Source organism: Carassius auratus, unplaced genomic scaffold, assembly GCF_003368295.1.
Source record: "Carassius auratus strain Wakin unplaced genomic scaffold, ASM336829v1 scaf_tig00031193, whole genome shotgun sequence".
NCBI lineage: Eukaryota > Metazoa > Chordata > Actinopteri > Cypriniformes > Cyprinidae > Carassius > Carassius auratus.
The window spans coordinates 31,719-52,395 of record NW_020525903.1 but is presented as its reverse complement, the minus strand read 5'-3'; the positions used below and the strand labels follow the sequence as shown (position 1 = coordinate 52,395).

General features: G+C 37.0%; 1 protein-coding gene across 2 annotated transcripts in view; it reads right to left on the bottom strand.

Moving 5' to 3' along the window:
- LOC113080396 (ribosomal protein S6 kinase 2 alpha-like) overlaps positions 1-14,665 on the bottom strand; it is a 57,260-nt gene extending 42,595 nt beyond the window's left edge. The window contains exons 1-2 of one of the 2 annotated variants that reach the window (XM_026252567.1): positions 14,113-14,665; positions 2,265-2,309 (exon numbers count right to left, since the gene is read on the bottom strand). In XM_026252567.1, the coding sequence (XP_026108352.1) occupies positions 2,265-2,309; positions 14,113-14,175 (108 nt within the window). In that variant the 5' untranslated portion in view covers positions 14,176-14,665. The remainder of the gene's footprint in view (positions 1-2,264; positions 2,310-14,112) is intronic. The other variant, XM_026252568.1, reaches the window with a different exon arrangement.
- Positions 14,666-20,677: the final 6,012 nt, after the last annotated feature.

Sequence of the window (20,677 nt, the reverse complement as noted above, 5' to 3'; positions counted from 1 at the left end):
ATTACTATTATTTAGTAGAATGTATGTGATACTGCTACTACTGTTGTAAAAAATTTTAAAACTTTATTTTTTAAAGAAACAAAATCACACAATATTCCATGTTTACATTTTAATAGCAAATCCCCTTTATCAAAAAAAAATGAATGTTTACATTTCATTAATTAAAAGACAAATTAAATTTGGGTGAAACTTGTTTACGGTTTTTCATAATTATATTACTTGTAGAAAAACCTGAAACATAATTGTAAATAAATATTAAGAAAGTTATTGGTTTTATTTTTAGTGATACAATTTTTTTTTTTAAGAATATTTTTATTAAAAAAACACTACAACACTACCCAGAGCCATGTGAGGTACATTTTATTACAGATTCGCACACTTTATTTCATGTCTTCTGAACTGTTTACAACAAACCCAATTATCCCCTTGGAAGAGCAAGGACAATTTTCAACATAACTTTGATTGGATTATTCTGAAAGAGGAAAGTCACATACAGGAAGGATGATTCCAGGGCTGAGTAGAAGATATACAAATTTTCATTCTCGGGTGAAATAACCTTTTACAGCTGAAGCACATAATTTTTGCACCATTGCTATCACTAAATAATGATGTTATTAAACAGGTTTCCAGGAACACCAGATAGTCCCGCCCCCAAACTAACGCTATTGGTTGAGCCACAGCTGCTGTGTCAGGCTAGTCTGGATGTTCATACACAGCAAAAGTGTATATACTTCTCATTGTTTCACATGCTGTACATCTGCGTGACATTTTAAACTGGGATAGGAAAGTATTTTAACATTAATAAATATATACTTGAGCTTAAACAAGGGCAAATAATATCAAGACACTGGGTAGAAAAAAAAACATTGAGCGAGAGTGAAAAAAAGGGTGACCGGGTTCACCTCATTAGCTGTACCTGTTCTTTTTTCATAATTGATCTCATCCATCCACCCCTTCAACACTTGTTCCCACTCAAAAACCATTTTATTACACTTAGACATGATGTTCCCATATAAGAGAGGACAGGATGGTTCAAAATAACTGCATGAAGAGACTAAAGACAAAGCCCTCAACAGCCAGACATCCATCCATTTACCCACATGTCAAGAACAGTAAGAACATGTCAGTGTTCACAGTAAATCTGCCATAATATGACATAACATGCCTGGTTTTGCTTGCGTTTTGCCTCAGATCCAATAGCTGGATTGTCCCTGTCCTTTTAAACAGATTGACACTGCTGTATTTATGATGACCATAGATCATATCCTAGTTCGTCACCAGTTAAAAGACTGGATTTAAACCTAATGTTAATCCTAAAAACATTAATTACACTTAACACAATTTAGGTAAAGAAAAAACAGGAAATACAACCACTTAAAGTACTACAGTGTCATATTCAACCAAATGCAGATTATTATAAGTATAATAATAAGTTGATCACTGATTGGCTATAGTCTTGACTAAGTAAATTCTATGCATAATATTCATAATATTTACATGATATAAAAACATTCCCTGATAACAAAAACTCCTAAACTTTTGTTTAAGTGAGGTTATTTTGTTTTTGGACAGATTAAATTTAAGGCTATGAGTAATCAAACTCCTGTAGACACACAAAGATGCCTTATAGAGTCTCTGAGCCAGAACTCTATAGACTGAATTCTTCTTAGCCCTTGTTCCACTGATCGTTTCAGAAAGCTGTCAATATCCCCCAGACACTCTACTGAGACAGAAGCGGCTCTGTGGTCTCTTGAATACAGCACTCACAATATTGGCTCAAACATGAGATCACAAATCAAATCTAAAACAGCAGTAGGACTCAAATTCACCACACATCATCAAGAATGGCCCCATGACCAGTGTGAGAAAGTCAGGGGCAGCTGCCCTTTCCATTTGATGTATTTTTATACAGTACAGACATTCTTCTGATATGTACTGAACATAGTTATTGGATTGCTATAGTAATGATTTAAAAACAACCCCAAGGGGAAGTTACCCAGGGACCGAAATTGCGAGAAATTAAGAGCATCAGTTGTAATGTAAAGACAAACCGATAATGTTTCACGTAATATCATATATTGTTTCATGACAAACATGAAGATTTTAAATAAAACATGTGTTGCTTAAAAAGTTATTCAACACACATTTGTTGGAGAACTACGGACACAACCATCAGAAAAAAAAAAATGGATACTGATGGATAAACAAGAGAAAAAAGAAATCGGTCCCGATAACTATATGATATGTGGTCAGCTGGGTCCTACCTTATCAGCTGAAGTGACCCCATCCTCAGTGGTGCTCTGCCCATTCTGAAAGAGAAACAGAAAGAGATTTCTGTATAAATGTATATGCAGTACTAGTTTGGTTACAACAACTTTTTCTTTACTACTTTTCATAATTAAGAATAATAGTCATCAAAAATATGAAACAATGCAAATACAAAAACAATGTATTAAAATTTCACAGTAACCACAAAACTTCATGAGGTGCCATGTGAGAATAGTTTTAAATGATTTGATTTTTCTTCAACATCAAGTTTAACTCCATTAATTTGTTAAACCTCATTTAGTTGTATGCAAAATAATTGCAATCACTTAGCCTTCAGAGTAGGTTCAGGGAATGCTTACAGCTGGATCCTCTGGCTTATTATCATGAGAACTGCCACAACACGAGTGTGCACATGTGTGCATGCATGTGCTTGAAGGCTCACAGCAGTGGTCTCAAAATCAAATAAGTGTGTTATGCCTATATGACATAATCAATGGCTCTCGGGGCATTTAAACAGGCTTGATTCCTAATATACACTCACACACGTTCTGCTCACAAGCTTCAGATTTAATTCCATAAAATAGATTCCACTGTACAGCACTAAAAAGACATTGATTATTTATGTATTGTTTATACCATACTTTTACTAGGTTAATAATTAACTAGGTTTGAAAGATTTTACACTGTACATGTAAAACCCTGTGTTAAAGTCACCATAAAATCTAAACTGACAATTCTTATGGAAAACACTGCAAAATATTGTTTTAATGGCCTTAAATAGTCTGAAATACACAACAGAATTCATTCTGAACAGTGCAAACAATAAGTGCATTTTCTATTATGGTTCAAGATAATCTGGTATGGTTCTGAAAAAAAAAAATACAATATAACTTTGCATAATGCTTTAGTATTTAATAATGAAGTAGGTTTTTATTGGTTGACGGTTGCTAACAAAAAGAACAACTTTAACCAAGGTTTTAAGTGTAAAAAGTCATACAGAGGACTAAAAATAATACTGAGCTCATATCCTCATCTGAGAACTGTACTGATGGCAGCCGCCATTAAGTCACTTAAAATAAAAAAAAATCGAAATACTTTCTAAATACTAAATACTGAAGCTTTCTCCTTCTTTCCAAAGCGCTCAGGCAGTTGCGCCCCTGAGGCGTCTGCCGTTGCTAAGCAACCACTATGGCTCTCTCTATGAAGACGCAAAAATATTTCAGCAAAGGATAAACGGAATTGCAGCACTAAAAATCGCTTGCAGTAGCTCTGCTACTAAAATTATTTCAAAATGGCAATCCATATACAGCTATGGTCAGCTGTTGCTTCATCTTGGCTGATATGGGACCTTTTTTTATGGGGGGGGGGCGTAGATATTATATATTCGAATACATTGCCTGATATTTGATATTCGTTCGAATTAAATTTTTCTCAAAAGTGGCAGCCTTATAATACACAATGAAGTCTTTTTTTTTTGTCAGTCTCTATTCCTTATAAGCATTTTAAACACTTATAGACAAAGAGAGAATGTGTGTGCTGTTTATTCCTTTTCTGAATATGTAGAATTACCAGCATGGATTTCTGCAGTTCAAACCGTGAATTCTCTCAAAAAAAGCGGAAGAAAAATACACAATCACATCCTACACAGGCTATTGCTTTCGATTTCATTCAATACAGAACCTTGAGCAAGAAGAGAAGGAAATGAAAGAGACAAAAATAAAAAGAATTGGAGGAAGGAAGAAAACACGTCTAGCTGCTCAGAAAAAAAACAAAACATAAAACGGAAAAAGATTAAGGATTCCTCACATGTGAAGTCAGAGCCTTATTTATTCATGCCGACTTCGGATCGATTCACTCAAGTGTTCTGGAAGTTATGAAGACTTATCTTAGAAAAACTCCAGTTTACTGTCAATGTCACTTTTGATGACACAGAGGTCCAAGTAAAGAAGTCTCCTTGGTAACTGGAAAGACCTTCAGACATTGTCTCCAAATTGTGAATTGAGTTTTCTGACCATCCACAATACACTTATAAAAATAACAACAACAAACAACACAAAAAAAAACATCCACAATTGTATCCACAGAAGCTGTGGACTTGCATTTTATGAAACACCAAGGAGCATTATTTCAGCTAAAAATCTTTACTCTTTAACTGCAGAGAAAAATATTGTATGGCCTGAGGGTAAAATATCAACAAAGCATTTGTACATGTAAAGTATGTGTTTCCTTGCAGGCTTTTATCTCAGGAGGTTATAAGGAAAGATGGAATTGAACTGAAACTGTGGTTGACTGATATTTTTTTTTGACAGCTGATGCTGATATCCTATAAAGCCTATAATATAGCCTATAATATATGTATGTGTGCGTGTATATAATAATAATAATAATAATAATAATAATAATAATAATATTATTATTATGATTATTATGATTATATAGGTGCTGGTCATATAGGGCTGGGCGATATATCTGACGATATGATCATGCGCTCCTTGTCAGTAAATCCAGTTCCGTGATTACCGCTAAATCACCATCACCTGATTTGAAAGACTCCAGTCTCTGGGACCCTGATTTTCAAAGGAAATGCAAAATTAACTTTCATCAAAAAACATAACTTTGGACCACTCAACAACAGTCTAGTCCTTTTTTTTAAGCGAGATGCATTTCTCACAGAGACACATAGTGATCCGTACAATCCCTTGAACTGAGCGAAAATCCAGAAATTGGCACAGCTGACAGCCCCTCCATTATGTTCAATGCCAACGAACCAACATGGAAGGAAATCCAGGAGGTAGAAAAAAAAAGCAAGAGCTGCGTCAGCCCCAGGCCCCAGCTGTATACCCTAAAGGGTGTATAACAAATGTCCAAATCTCCTCCGCCGCTTCTGGAAGCTGCTTAAAAGGGTCTGGAAGAAAGTGTCTGTTCCATCGAGCTGGTAGAAGGCTGAAGGCTGCTTTGTTCCTAAAGAGGAAGGCTCAGTGTGTATTGGCCGATTCAGAACCATCTCTTTGCTCAGCACGGAGTGCAAGATCTTCTTTGTCAGTGGTGGCGAAGAGAATGTCCACATACATGATCGATATAGGATTTCTCAACACCTCGATCCAAAAGAGAGGAATATCAGGCCTTGCAGGGTGCCTGGAACACACGGGAGTCCTCAGCCAGATGATACATGAGGCCAGGATGGGGAAAGGGATTTGACCGTAGTCTGGCTGGACCTGACCAATGCCTTCGGAACCATCCCTCATGATCTAATCCGGACAACTCTACGACACTACAACATCCCAGATCATATGTCTACTGATTGGCTTCATCACACCGTCTCCTCTCCACCAGTAAGCTGGTGTGTGGTGGGCGTTCTGGCGCAATATGGCTGCCGTCGCATCATCCAGGTGGATGCTGCAAACTGGTGGTGGATGAGGAGATACCCCCTGTCTATGTAAAGCGCTTTGAGTGTCTAGAAAAGCGCTATATAAATGTAAAGAATTATTATTATTATTATTAATTATTATATCAGGGCAATAATCAGCACCTACCTGGGGGGAATCCAGCTTCGCTTTAAGACAAAGGACTTCATCACTCAGTGGCAGCACCTTGGAAGAGGGATTGTCACAGGGTGTACAGTATCCCCTATCCTGTTTTATCATGGGCATAAACCTTATCATCAAGGCAGGAGAAAAGGAAACCAGAGGCCCAAAGATGGACTCAAGGATCAGGCAACCCGCTCTTAGAGAATCTTAAAGTCTTACAAATCTTAAAGTCCCCACTGGATGCAACAAATGCCTCGTTTATAATGGGTTTTAATTTTTTTGTCTCTGTGCTCCGGGACACACAGCATCACAGTATATTAAGGGGCATAACATTTCCGTCACACGCTTGAGGTATTCAGCCAATCACAATGCACTGGCCAATCAGAGCACACCTCACTTTTCAGAGCGATGAGCTTTGTCAAAATCAAAGCGTTTCATAAAGGCGGGGCATAGAGTAGGAACAATAATGTACAGTCTGTGGTAAATGTTTATTTTTTCAACTGAAACTGCATAAACCCATTTCATTACACCAAATAATGTTCTTTTTAGCAACATCATATGACCCCTTTAACAGTTTGACTGATTATTAGACAGTCTTCTATCCTTATTAGACCAAGTGTGCTGCACAAGTCCTGAAAAGTGAAGCCAAACGTTTTGATAACCCCCAGGTGGCTGGACCCAGTATAGGTCATAAACACCACCCCCTCCATATAATCTAATTGGAACGTGAGACAACAGAACAATTAAATTACCCTTCAAATTAATTTATTTTTTGTAGCTCTTATCAAGCTGATCTAAGTTTAAGTGTTCTTTGTTTGAAGTTCACTTTTCTACAAAGGAAGGAAGTGATGATCTATCTTTTTACAGTCTATTAGACAGAACTGTTAAACAGCGAGAACAAACAATAAAGAGAACGAATGTGAGCGCTGTGTGCACATGCACTGCAATTTTCAGCGCCGTCAAAATAAAAGTCCCGCCTCCAACACATCAGCCAAACAATCAAATTTATATAGACCTTGGTGATTTATCTGTTGACCATTAGTGAAAACACAACATAACATATCAGGGCCTCTGGTCACATGTGGCCATGAAACTTTTTCCCGACAATGTGATGCAAATGAAAGTGCTAAAAGAGTAATCTGCAACAAAATTACATTATTATCGCTCTCATAATGAGACCCTGTTACAGAAATAGCTTGCAAGTAATTGGGACCAAACTGTTCCTCAAAGAGGTGAGAGGATGTATGACTGAGTGTGTGTTTGAGAGAGGGAAAAAGAGATGTGAATGGAATTAAAAGGTCATTTTAAAACAGACGATTTATGGAATCAAATTGTAAAGGGTTGTTTGACCAAAAAATGCTGGATGATCAACAGCAACTCTGCAGCACCCTTAGACTAAAGAAAACTCATCTTGACTATAGTTGAAGAGAATAAACTATTTTTTTCTAGCCCTGAAGGAACCTATATCAAAATTCAGACCTGTCCCTATGTGTGACTTACTTCCTCATAATGTGACTGACTGGTAGATAAAGTGGGAGTTGAGTTTCTAGATCCTTCTTATAGAAGCAGATTAGTCTCAAATATAATTCACGCAAAAAACACGATTCACACATGCGTAGACAATTTCACATGCATGAAACCTAATTCACGTACAAACAAAAAAAAATCATGTGCGTGAAATAAAATGTATATTCACAAAAAGCTATTCACAAGCGCAAAATAAAATTATATATTTATAAAATACATTTCACAAATGCAAAAAACGATTTGTAGATATACAACTGTGCACAAAAACCTTTGAATGTTTAAAATGTATGAGTGTCTGAATGTACAAATCGTCATTTACTACGAATCCACTCAGATTTTTGTGGGTGTGTTTTTGAGACTTTCCTGGCAGAGGTCTCTTCCCACGGGGGTCTGTCGTACTCTTAAGCCAATCAGATGCGATCTTACCATTCAACCAATCATATCATAAGACACTGATAGTGCATTCAAGGAGCACGATTCTGCGCACCTTTTGCGCAATATGGATTAATTCGAACGGAAATTAAGCCTTTACATCAGTAATCCATCATGGCGAATGAAGAAAGGGAAGCACGGGTAAGAGTTTAGTTCATTTCATAAAAGTCTGAGTTTACACATTTTATCGTTTACACATTCAATCAAGACAGTTTTTCTAGTTAGAAAACTAGTTAGAAAAAAATACAGTTGTAACAGGACAGTTACAGTAATTACAAATTAAACTACAATCAGGATAGTAAAAAGAAAGACCTGTAAAGACAAAAGTAAAATTTTGAGAGTTGTGAAATTATAATTCTAAATAATCTTGTTTTATAAATTGATGTCTGTTAGGTCAGTGTGTACTTTATTACAGTAATTTAAAACATGTAGCCTAGTCATTGTTAACCACTACGTTGAAGCAATGTAGTTCGATCAAGATAAACAACATCAGATATTTAGAAACGTTGTTTAATTTGTAAATATATTGTCTGTACATTGAAATGCATCTTTCTCTTCTTATAATTTAGGAATATCTAAAGCATTATATTCTTCAGCGACTTCATGATTGTTTAGTTCAGGGATTCCCAAAGTGTGGTGCGTTCACCAGTGTGTGCGCGAGAGGAAAAATGTAATGGGGGACTGTTTTTTATTTTTAATGGGATTTTTCCATACAATAAAAAAAAACATGAACAGTAAACATTTCCTTTGTAATCGCTTTTATTTTAAATAAAAAAACTATAATTTATTAGTTTTCGATGGAAACGTAGAAGACAGATGCTGTCTTCAACGCACTGTTCTTCTTTTATGTACTGCAGGCTAATATCTGTGCCAACTCTTTTCATTCATTCCATAATATATATTATAAATACGCTTAACTGGCTGAAATCAGAGAAACTGTCAAGTCGGACATCTTATAATAAAGTTGTTAGTCAGGAGGAGAGGGGCCAAGAGAGAGTGAGGATTTGGAGGCAACAGAGACGAAGAGAATAGAGAAAGAAAATTAGCAAATAAAAAATCTTGAGGAAATCTCTCTCTCGCTGCAGGCTGAGCGACTTTTGCGATGCACTCGAAAAGTTCCAGATGCATCCTCTTTCATTTATTTTATGTTTGATTTTATTGTCGCACTTGAAAAGTTTCAGATTGATCCTCGTTTTTATTTATTTTATATATTTCGGAGCTTATTCTCTTTAATGATGTGGATCGTTTGTAACTTCATTGCAATTTAATTCAATGTACTGTCGTTCTAATTTCCATAACCGTTATGTTATAGTGGTTCTCAACCTTTTTTTCCACTGGGCCGCACAGTGGCTTATGATATGATTGGTTGAATGGTAAGATCGCATCTGATTGGCTTAAGAGTACGACAGACCCACATGGGAAGAGAGCTCTGCCAGGAAAGTCTCAAACACACACCCACAAAAATCCGAGTGGATTCGTAGTAAATGACGATTTGTACATTCAGACGCTCGTACATTTTAAACATTCATAGGTTTTGGTGCACAGTTGTATATCTACAAATTGGTGTTTTGCATTTGTGAAATGTATTTTATAAATATATAATTTTATTTTGCACATGTGAATTGCTTTTTTTGAATATATATGTTTTTTTTCACGCACGTTCGTGTTTTTTGCGTGAATTATATTTGAGACTAATCTGCTTCCATACCTTCTGAAGTCCCAGAGTAGGTCATACCGTTCAGCAGGAGGAACACGCAACTAGTCCATTAAATCTCACTTTTAGCCTACAGATCAGGTGATGCAGTCGACTGGGACACACCGATGATATTGGAAGAGAGAGGAAAGGAGCAATTTAGGGGAAAGCAATGTAAAAGTTAAAAATAAATAAATCTATAAAGGAAATATAAATGTATATAAAAGGAAGAACATTTTAAAATGAACAAATAAAAGTAAGTAGGCCTAAATAAACATTTCAATAGACGAAGGAAAAAAACAGTATGAATCACAAATGTCAACTTGACTCAGGCATTTGACATGCACACAGAACATTTGTGTCTGTTTCAATGTCAAACCTGACAAGTGTGTAAGGGTGCATGGTAAACAGTTATACGAGGCTGAACAACTATGAATCTGACACATCAATGACGAAGGTCTGACAGAACATGAATGCCCTGGTTAAAAGAAAAGAAACAGACAGCAGGAGTGATGGGGAAGTAGAAAATGTAGACAGAGAAATAAAGGGAAAGGAAGACAAAGAAATCACAGATGAATCAAATCATGAATGAAACCCCAAACGACTCATTAAAACTCTGTGAGGAATTAAAGATAAATGTTTATAATGCTTTCAAAGAGTGAGACTGATGTTCACAGGTGGCAGCAGGGATTTAAAAAGAGAAGACAGGAGGAAATTCAGCTTTTTTTTTTTTTTTTTTATTAAGACAGGGTTCCGGACCCTGCATATTCCCGGACCATCATGCACTGTTATGCCTTCTCATGTTTCAAACTGCTGCACAAACTGACCACTGAGACCGGAAACACACAGTTTGAAAATCTGATATTCCCCAGAAACATAATGCTGGAAGCAAGTGGCACTGTGTGTGTGGTATTTACAAAGGAAATGCAAGAGCAAGAAAGCAAGTAGGACAAATCTGACTGATTCTTTTAGAACTCATGAAGGAAAATGAAAGCATCTAGAGCAGAGAATGTCTGTCTGATCAATATACAAGAATCCAGGAACACAATGTTTGAATTCTGTTTTTTGGCTCCATCTCACTTCAAAGCTCACAGCTTGGCTTGTTGGACACAGTCAAACTGGCTCTTCCAAGTGAAACATAACCTCTCCCTGTGGAACAGACTGGGCCACATACGCTATGATATACCATCGACAAACTTCCAGCAAATCTGGGAAGCTCCTGGGTTCACAGGAATACATTTCCGGAGATGGAGTGAGAACAGAACTTGTGACTCCTAGAGCTTACAGAACGCCTGTCCTTTAATAGAAGCATACAGCCTCAAATGCATTCCTTTGTTCTCCAACATATAATTTCCAAAGGGTTGGAAGTCCTTGCTGAACAAGCTCCAGGTTCCATGTAACTGCAGGCTTTTAAAATAATGATATCAGTCATCTTTGTGTGCAGTATGTATGATTACAAACACACATTATTGCTGAACCCCAGAGAGCAAGGCAGCCAACAAAGAGGTGAACATCAGGTGATTTGAACAAAACCAAAAAAGAATTAACTCACACACCTGTAGCAAAAGGCTTGGATATAGAGTCCAAAATAAGCCATGTACTCACAATGTAACAAATAAGACTTTGTTGATTAAATAAAACAGTTGCCAACCAGTCAACCTGTAACTACATAAGAAACTGCAATATAGCTAATGCATGCCTAAAACTGAACTGTAACAATGAGAATATAATACTTGCATACATAAACTAAAGAAAACCTTATTTCCAGCTAATGCAACTCATTGATTACTGTATTTTTCGGACTATAAGTCGCACCTGAGTATGAGTCGCATCAGTCCAAATATACGCCATGACGAGGAAAAAAATATATATAAGTCACACTGGACTATAAGTCGCATTCATTTAGAACCAAAAACCAAGAGAAAACATTACCATCTCCAGCCGCAGGAGGGTGCTCTATGTTTTCAGTGTAGGCTACAGGAGCACTGAGCAGCATAGAGCGCCATCTGGCGGCTGTAGACGATAATGTTTTCTCTTGGTTATTTTTGTCTTAGTTTATTTCTCTTGGTTCATGTCAAATTAATTTTGATAAATAAGTTGCACCTGACTATAAGTCGCAGGACCTGCCAAACTATGAAAAAAAGTGCCACTTATAGTCCGGAAAATACGGTATATGTTTTTTTTCCTTCTGAACTTTATATGGCAGCAGATAAACAGGCATCTTGAAATTCCACACAATGTGTGTTTAGAGGCCCTTTATGCATTGCTAGTAAAATTAATACAAATCAAGCGTTTTTTACCTAGTTGTATTCTGTACGTAGTACTTACTTGCCCTAGTCTACATGAAAAAGCACTTTACGGTCTTGTGGTACTTGCTGAAATGCTGTAAAGCAAGATTCTAATCAGCACAGTTATTCTGCAAAATGTCTAAGGCCCCGTACACACGGAGACGGGGCTTACCCCAATCCGTTTTTTTTTTTCTCGTCTCAAGAAATATCCGCGTCCACACGAAACCGCATAATGATGTAGTATACATGCCAGACCAGTATGTGGCGCTGTAATTCTGCCACAGAGATACACTAAAAACAGAGAAGAAGACTTGGACTATGCTCATAAACCTTGCGCGTGGTACACAAACGATCATGGAACAATACATTTATTAATCAGTGTTAATGTTAGTTAATAAAAAGACAATCGTTCAGTGTTTGTTCATGTTTTTGTTGCTGTTACGTGACGTAGAGGTGTCTGACTAGGGGGGAGACGTGGGCTGATGACGTCATCGTTTCAGAAAATATACGGATTAGCCGTCCAGACGAAAACGCAAAGACGGCGTTTTCAAATGTATCCACTCTGGGACACGGTTTTAAAAAATAGCGGTTTCACCTTGCGAAAACGCCGGATCTGTGTGGACGAAACGCCTATCCGATAAAAAATGTGTGCGTATTCACAGAAACGTGTCTCTGTGTGGACGGAGCCTAAATATAGACTAATTTCTTCTCAGATCTGCAGAAAGAATTTCTTAACAGGACTGAGAAGTACTGCAAATGTTTCTGCAGGGAACCTGCTGTCACCAGATTGGTGAACCCATTAAAGGGGTGAGCAACCAGAAAGGCAAAGGAGAAAGTAGGTTAATTTAAGATTAAAATTGAACAGATTACGATACCAGAAACAAAAGACTGAAAAACACATCTCTCTTGTAGCGATTCTCAAAAGAGATCAGCATTAGTCTGAGAGCAAGATGAGAAATGAAATCCTCTTTCTTCCATTCCCACTAATCATGGACATCACAGCAGGCCATATTGTCTCAGCTTGCCCTGTAGTTATAAATTGGCATTCAGCCGAAGTTGCTGGAGCAAATTCCAATGCTGTACAAGGCAAAGGGCTGAAAGTTTACTGTAGCACAACACTGAACTAAAGCAGAAGTTTAGCTCTCAGAGCTGTTAGCACTGTGGTCTGTGATAAAAAGATATGATTCCTCAAACCAGCTTATCTGAATATCTTTGCAAATCAAAATGAAATGTAAACCTTTTGAAGAAGAAAAACATCTCACTGTATGAAAGCTAAACCTTACAGAAGATCATCTTATACTACAGATACCAGTAGATTATTTCAAACACGTTGCTACTACTGAGATTGACTATAATGTTTTAAAGCAATAAAAAACAGCTGTTTTTTACCACACACTACAAACAGTTTGGATACACTAATTCAAGAGAGCACAAGAATTCAAAAAATACTATTTCCTAGTGCTTCTTATGACCGCTGTATTATTTCTTAGATTTTCTGACATTTCACTTGTACCCCGGAGAAGACAAAATGCACAGCAAGAAACACAGGAAAACAGTTGGTTCACAGAGCACAACGCAAGAAAGCCAATATTCTTCCACTAAAGTTTAATAATACAAGCTGCTGTCATTACACAAAAATGGTGGCTTTTTCATTTTGAATAGAGATTTTTCTGTCATTTTCTTTCTGATTTTTAAGTATGTATTTTAAGTGTTAATAGGTTTCATTATATAACCTCAAGCTCACTTTTTTTTAAATGCATGTTCTTCAAAGAGAGAGTTGTTGCCCTTTATGTTTTCAATGGAATTGTAAATTATTTTAATAACAGGAGTTATGATGATAACATTTATGCATAATCTGGGTTATGATAAAACCAAACCAAATCTTAATTTAAAAAAACTTCAATAAGCAAGTAGTTAGAAACCCAAGGTTGGGGACAGACCAAAACATGCATCCACATGAAGAAAGTTTCTGGATTGTTGATTGTGTAAAATAAATGTCTAGTCTATTATAAGCTACAGTAAAAGTTATTGACAGCTTTTCACTTTTAAAGACATGGTTTACACGAATGTTTACAAGGGAGGGGACACCTTCTTCGGAATGACCATCTAGTTTTACAAAAAATCTCACCTGCGCTACTTCAGCGCGCCGCGTCATGCTCGCGCTCCAAAAGAGTAAAGACCGCTTACCAAACCTGCAGAACTCTGCACCAGTGTTTACTGATTTTACAATTTTTTGAAAGTAGGCTATCACATATCTATACGATTTCTGTTTTTCTTATGAACTCCCCATAACAATGGACCTCTGGCACGGACAGAGGAGCCTTGAGAACACATATTAAATCAGTTAATTCAATGCAGTGATTTCACCACTTCTCACCTCCGTCTCCAGCTGCACCAACTCCATTTTGGGCCATGGTTCTGCCAGTTGAGCAAGTGGCATTGTGTACGCTCCTTCTTGTCTCTCTCGAGTACTCAAATTTGGACGGGGATTTCTTCCGAACCGGAGTATTCCCTGCTGGAACGACCTGATCTGTCCCTTTGATCAGGAGCAAACGGGCGACTTTCCTCTCTTACAATCCGCTCAGGACGCGCAAATTCACTCCGTAGAAAATTAAAGCAGTTATTCCCGTTTAAATGACGTTGACGGATTCCCCTCTCTGTCCGGTGAGGAAGAGGAGTTGCACAGCCCCGTTCCTGGAAATGAACAAATCTCCCCCGCTTATTCACACACAGGTGGACTCGGGTTCAGAGGAACATGCGCCGTGCGTCTGCGGCGATGAAACGCGCCTCCTCCGAGGAAATAAAATAAAAGATGATATTGTAATGAGTTTGTTTCTCAGCTGAAACTCACTATCGGTGTGCACGCAGACGCAGGAAAAGAAAAGAGGAGCCGATGCTGTCAGTGCTGTGTGTGTTCCGCTCTGTCTGAACCGAATCGACAGTGTAAAAGCGCATGAGCTTCAGCCAATCATTGTTTTGAAGAGAGTTCTCAGCCAGCCCCTTTCTCCTACCCCTCTATGGACACCCCTGCTGGCCACTTACCGGCACTGCAAGCTCTTGGTTTGGTCAAAACCAGTTACACTCTTGCAAACGTAAATTAAAACATTTATAGCTACACTTTGACGTTATTTAAATAAAAATAACAATTTCTATTAATAAGACTGTTTTGGACGAAAAGAATCTTCCAAAACACGTCTTTACTTTACTCAAATAAACACTAATAAACCAATAGCCTACTAACTATTTGTATTAGGGATGGAGGGACGGATTCCGCGGCAAATTGCATACATACGTCATCCGTGCACAGAGTAGCAGAACCTAAGCACAGCGAAAAATAATGTTCTTCCACAAAACGCCTTTTCTAAACAGTCAGATGTTACATAGTGTACCTTTGCAATATATTTTTATTTTCATATAAATATTTAAAACGTAATTTCCATAGTCTTATACGTTTATAAGAAAACTAAAACATTTTCAATAGCATTAAATGTCAAACTGTTTTGCAGTTATTTGTTCATATGACATTTGCAGCTTCTACCTTTCAAATAAAGTATCCTATTGTAATGTTACTAACTTTGAAACATCATAGTACTCAATATACAATATAGCTAATGATGACTATATATAACGTGCTAGGTAATAAAATGCAACTGTTCAACCTCCTAAAAAATGCTACCAATGCAAAAATGGTTGTGACCAATGCATCTGTTCTGTGTTTTTGTATTTCAGTTGAATTTGACTGGACACAGGAAAGCGCATCATTGTCGTGCATATCAAGTTTTTTTTTTTTTTACTAAATTATTATCAACAGAAGTAGAGATTGATGTAACAAAGTATTCCCCAGTGCTGGCACAAGTACCCTATCCCCTTTTCCATCATGCCAGGATTGTTATTTCATGTTGTCAGTTGTAATTGTTTTGTAGGCTTTTTGTGATAAGGCAGAGACATGCCAATACCACTTGACTCTTTATTCTGTCAAAGGGAGCAGAGAAGAGCAACTGTTGCTTCCTGCTGAGAGTGGTTACCACTGGCAACCACAGACCATCTGCCAGCGTGCTGGTGAATCTGTTGCCAGAGTAAAACAGAGTATGAATGGTCGTCTTTATGAGATGGTAGTGGGTGGATATGGAGTGTGCATGGTAGAGGACTATGTTTCATTGAGTCAAATGATGGCACAAAGAGCAAAATGCTTTTAATGGCACTCAAATACACTAATGATAATGTAGAGCTATGTCAGGCTAAACTGTGACATTTTCAAAAGGAATCAAGACTAAGGCCTCAATGAAATTCCTTAGTGTAGACATAAAATCAACTATGTATGAATCTTTTTTTACAAAAATAAATCATAGGCATTACAAACACTCATTACCCTCTGTTGTATGTGTGTGTGTTCCGCACTAGACTGCAGTACAAACAGCTATTCTGTACACAGATATCAGATGCACATACTCAGCTGTACCATGCGATTCTCTATACTCTTTACTGCTACTTTGGCCTATTTCAGTGAATACCTGGCAATCTGCCTGCCAGCCTGTCCCTACAGTTACTGTACTGTAAGTCAAAAGCATCTGTTAGAACAGCAAGTACTTGGTTCTAGTGCACTGTGTACACCATGACTTTCCGTACAAGGTGACTCCTCCATATTATTTAGTCTAGTGAGCTTGCAAGAGCCAGGCTGACCTTAAAAAGTGCAGAAAGGAATGATTAAAATGCATTCTGAGCATTACTGAAATACTAGATGCATGCAGACAATAGGAGCCCGATGAATTCAGATTAAGCAATATTTTATATAATAATATAGGTACATTAGATAACACTTAAATAAAACACGAGAAACTGAGAAACTATGTACAATATGATCCATGAACTTTAAGAACTTTTTTTATTATTATTATTATTATTATTAATCCTGGGGAACACATGATAGGAGAAAATTATTATCCTGAATGCAATGTATGTCGCTTTGGATAAAAGTGTCTGCTAAATGCATACATTTTTTAATGGCATTAGTGAAAAAGTGCTCAATAATTCCACCTGGAGGCCGGTGAAATATCACACACTGCAGATCTTTGGTAGTTTATAGTATTTGGGTATGCATCACTGAGTCTGTCTGTTTGTATAGAGCTGTGGGTGAAATCTCATGTCTGTTTGGCTGTTTTTCCATCTTACCCCTCCACTGGAACCTTTAACACAGTTTATGTGTAGTTTCTTCCACAGTGGACAGATTGATGTGTTCAGACAGGAAGTCTGGTGTATATGTGCAATGCATGTTGATGCAAAGCCTTGCAAGAAATTATGACTAACCAGAACACTCTTGATGATTTTTGGTTTCATTCCCTGCACAAATAATCAAATCCTGGCTTAGGAATAAATATGAAATAATAACTTTATTAGTTTATTTACCTTAATCTGAATATTAACTAATTTCCTTTTAAACATTTCCACAAACCCTCAGCACTTCTTTTTCAGGCTCCAGTTTAAAAACTCATGGTCTAGGGTGTATAAAACATAAAGATGAGCTCCACTTTAATTAAACTATATATTTGTGTCCTCAACATTCAAGCAAAACAACAATATGACACTATTTGGTTCAGTGATTTTACATGTCCCGGTTACTGTTATGTAGTATTTATAAGATCTAAAAAGGCTACCTAGGCATAACCTGCACTTCCTCCATGGGTAATTGTGTGTGTACTTGGTGCTGTGATTTGATTTCCAGCCAAAGAGCTGCATCACTTCACCCCCAACGACCTCAGGGAGTGCCTGTCTGGATCACACTCAAGCATCATGGGAAGATGACTCATACTTAACACACTACATTGGAGAGGTGCACATTACATTAAGGCTTGCCACAATTGAAACCCCTTACTCAATATGAACACGTACATGCAAAAGCCTTGCATATGTTCACTATCATTTCTTGAATAACTCCAACAGTTAGCCTCCCTCCCTAATTCCACACACACACACACACACACACACACACACACACACACACACACACACACACACAGACTATTCAGCAGGATGTCCACCCGCCTCCCACCCACACTATATCACACACACCCATACGCACATGTGAATTGTTGGACGATCAGTAGGAGTTGTGTGTGGGTGTGAAACGAAGCATGCAGCAGACTGCAGGAGCCACGGAGTTGCTGTGGGCAGAATATTAACTGGACTGCATGAAAATCTTGACGGCAGTTTTGCATGGCATAATGTCAGTTGAACTTGCATACTAATTCACACCACTTCATTCGAAAGAAATTCAATATCTGTTGTGTATAGTATGTTAACAATCAGTATGCATAATATACCCAATATTTACATTTAGACAGTTCATTAGCTAGCATACTATTTCTCAAAATGTGCTGGGTCTCTTGGTTGTTGTAGCAGGCAGTATACAGTACTAGTTTAATAAGCAACATATGGTATGAAGGTATTGTTCAAACACTAGAGATTTATGAGCTAGTGCCATTGTGAATATGAGCATTCTTTGTGTACTGCGGCACTCCTCAGACAGCTCTAGAGTGACTGTTCTTGTAATTAAGAATAGTGTATTTCTGCCAGATGACAAATAAGAACACAATGGATGTAGTTGGCAGGATACACTTATGTAGGCAGTAGAAAATGTGTAATTATATATCATATAGTTTTGCATGTTGTATGAAAATGAGTACCAGTAGGCCTATATTGCATACTGAACAATATAGAAGATCAATGTGCTACATTGTTTTCACATTACATTAATGATGCATTTGTGTTTCAGTGAGCACTATCATATCTAAAATAAATATGACCATTTTGCATTTTTAATCAAAGTTGGTGCTAAAATGTTTTTGGCAATTCAATTCAATCTGTTCAATCCGAGTCATGAATAGGGTTGGGCTGTATCCAAGACTGAAGTAACTGTATCTGAACTTCATTACGTTTTCATGGACCCATAATCATATTAGCTACTTTATAAAATGTTGTGAGAATACTGTTTGAATAATAGTCTTGCAATGACCAAATAATAAGGCAATTAAAAAAAATCCTGGAAATCATTCCCTCAGGAATGCACATTTGTCCTCTCCCTCCCAAAGAGTTCCTTGCCAAAATTCTTGTGCATGTTCATTGCTACTCAATCAGTGTTTCCCACACTGCTTGAATCTATGCAAAAGGAAAGAAATAATACTTCACCTGATTTGTGAGCTTGCAATATGAATTGAATATGATAGGATAATTCAATTCAAGTTTATTTGTATAGCGCTTTTTACAATACAAATCGTTACAAAGCAACTTTACAGAAAATTATGTTTCTACAATATTTAGTAGTAGCTAGTAGTTTGTGCACATTTGACAGGATTTTAGAAAAAAAAAATAATAATAATACAAGACGTAGTCAGCTAGACGATGAACTATCAATATTATTAATTAAGTTATTATATGATGCAGTCACACATGTAGCAATAATTGTTAGTTCTGTTTGTTGATTCAGGATTAAACAACCTCGTAGCACAAATTACAATGGCAAGAAAACACTCTTTCTATTAATTTGTTCTCCCAGGATGCTTGCAAAAACAACATACGCAATTCTGTAAACCAGTTCCCTGATAAATGACTATTATGAATCAGTTTTTCTTTAATGATTCAAGTAACTTGTTGCACAACCAGCTCACTCTGATTCACGAAACAATGACTCTAATATTTTTTTGTGTTCCGTCAAAGTTTGTTCCACCTTTGTATGGTGAGTGGGTTCTTTTTTGTATCTCATTATATGTTTATTAAATGTTTAGGTATTGATCACGGGATAGATGTAAATGTTTGAATTTGTTGACTGTATTTATTGATTGTCCTATCGGTTGTATATGTCATATCAAATAAATTTGATGCCACCTCTAACTAGTGATGTTATGATTATGTGTGTGAGAGAGAACATATTTTCTCTTTTAGTTTTAAATACTCTATTGGCGTGAGAAATGTACAATGTACACAACAATACACTGTAACAACAACAAACAGCAATAAAACAGTTTTAGAGGCAAATAATGAATAAAAGAAGATTTTAAAAAGCAAAAAAATACAAATACAAAAAAAAACAGAAAAGGAGACACTGTGCTCACTGTTACGTGAGTTTCCAATTCAATCATCACTCTAGAAACGGAATGTAGAGTTGATAATTTTGGGATTCAGTGCATTATGCTGGAGTTAAGTGGTACATTTCAGGTAATGTAGTTAGGAATACACATACTGTGCACAGTGTAACAGTGTAAAACTGCATACCATCTCCATTCAAACATAAAATGCCATTCTAAATATGTTATTTCATCTAGCGAGGCCTAAGATGCAGAAGGGAGGTCTGGAAAAGTAGTCGACTAAATCCAAAATATCCTCAAACATTTTGATCCATCTTGTCCATGCAAAACACACAATACAGTGGCTTTAAAATGTTATGCAAAACCAGAACTGGCAAAGTACCTTACAGCCCATGAATATATTAATGCAGATTGAAATGAAATAGCACAGTTTCTCTAAGAGAGTAAAAGGAAAGTGTTCCTGATTTGTTGCAAATATGCATTTCTTGTGCCATCAGGAAGTTTATCAGTGTCCTCACTCTGTCTTTCTGCCAGGTGTGAATTCATTTGTTTCTGTGTTGCATAATTAGTCTTTTTTTCAGCAGGAAACTTGAGAAAAATAACCAGCAAAGTGAGCAAACACTAATTATGAAAAACAGATTGGATCAGGCCCTGTTAGAAGTCAACACCTAAATGAAAGCATGCATCATTGTTTACACAAGAGAAGTGGAATGAGAGGAAGTATTAAAAGAAAAGGTGTGGAACTCTGGACAATCTGAGATTGTTCCAGATCTAGATTTGGTATGTGTACTGGCAAAACAGCATTTCTTATTTCTTGCTTTCACAACTGTCAACATGAAGAACCTGATGTGCTCAGACATGAAA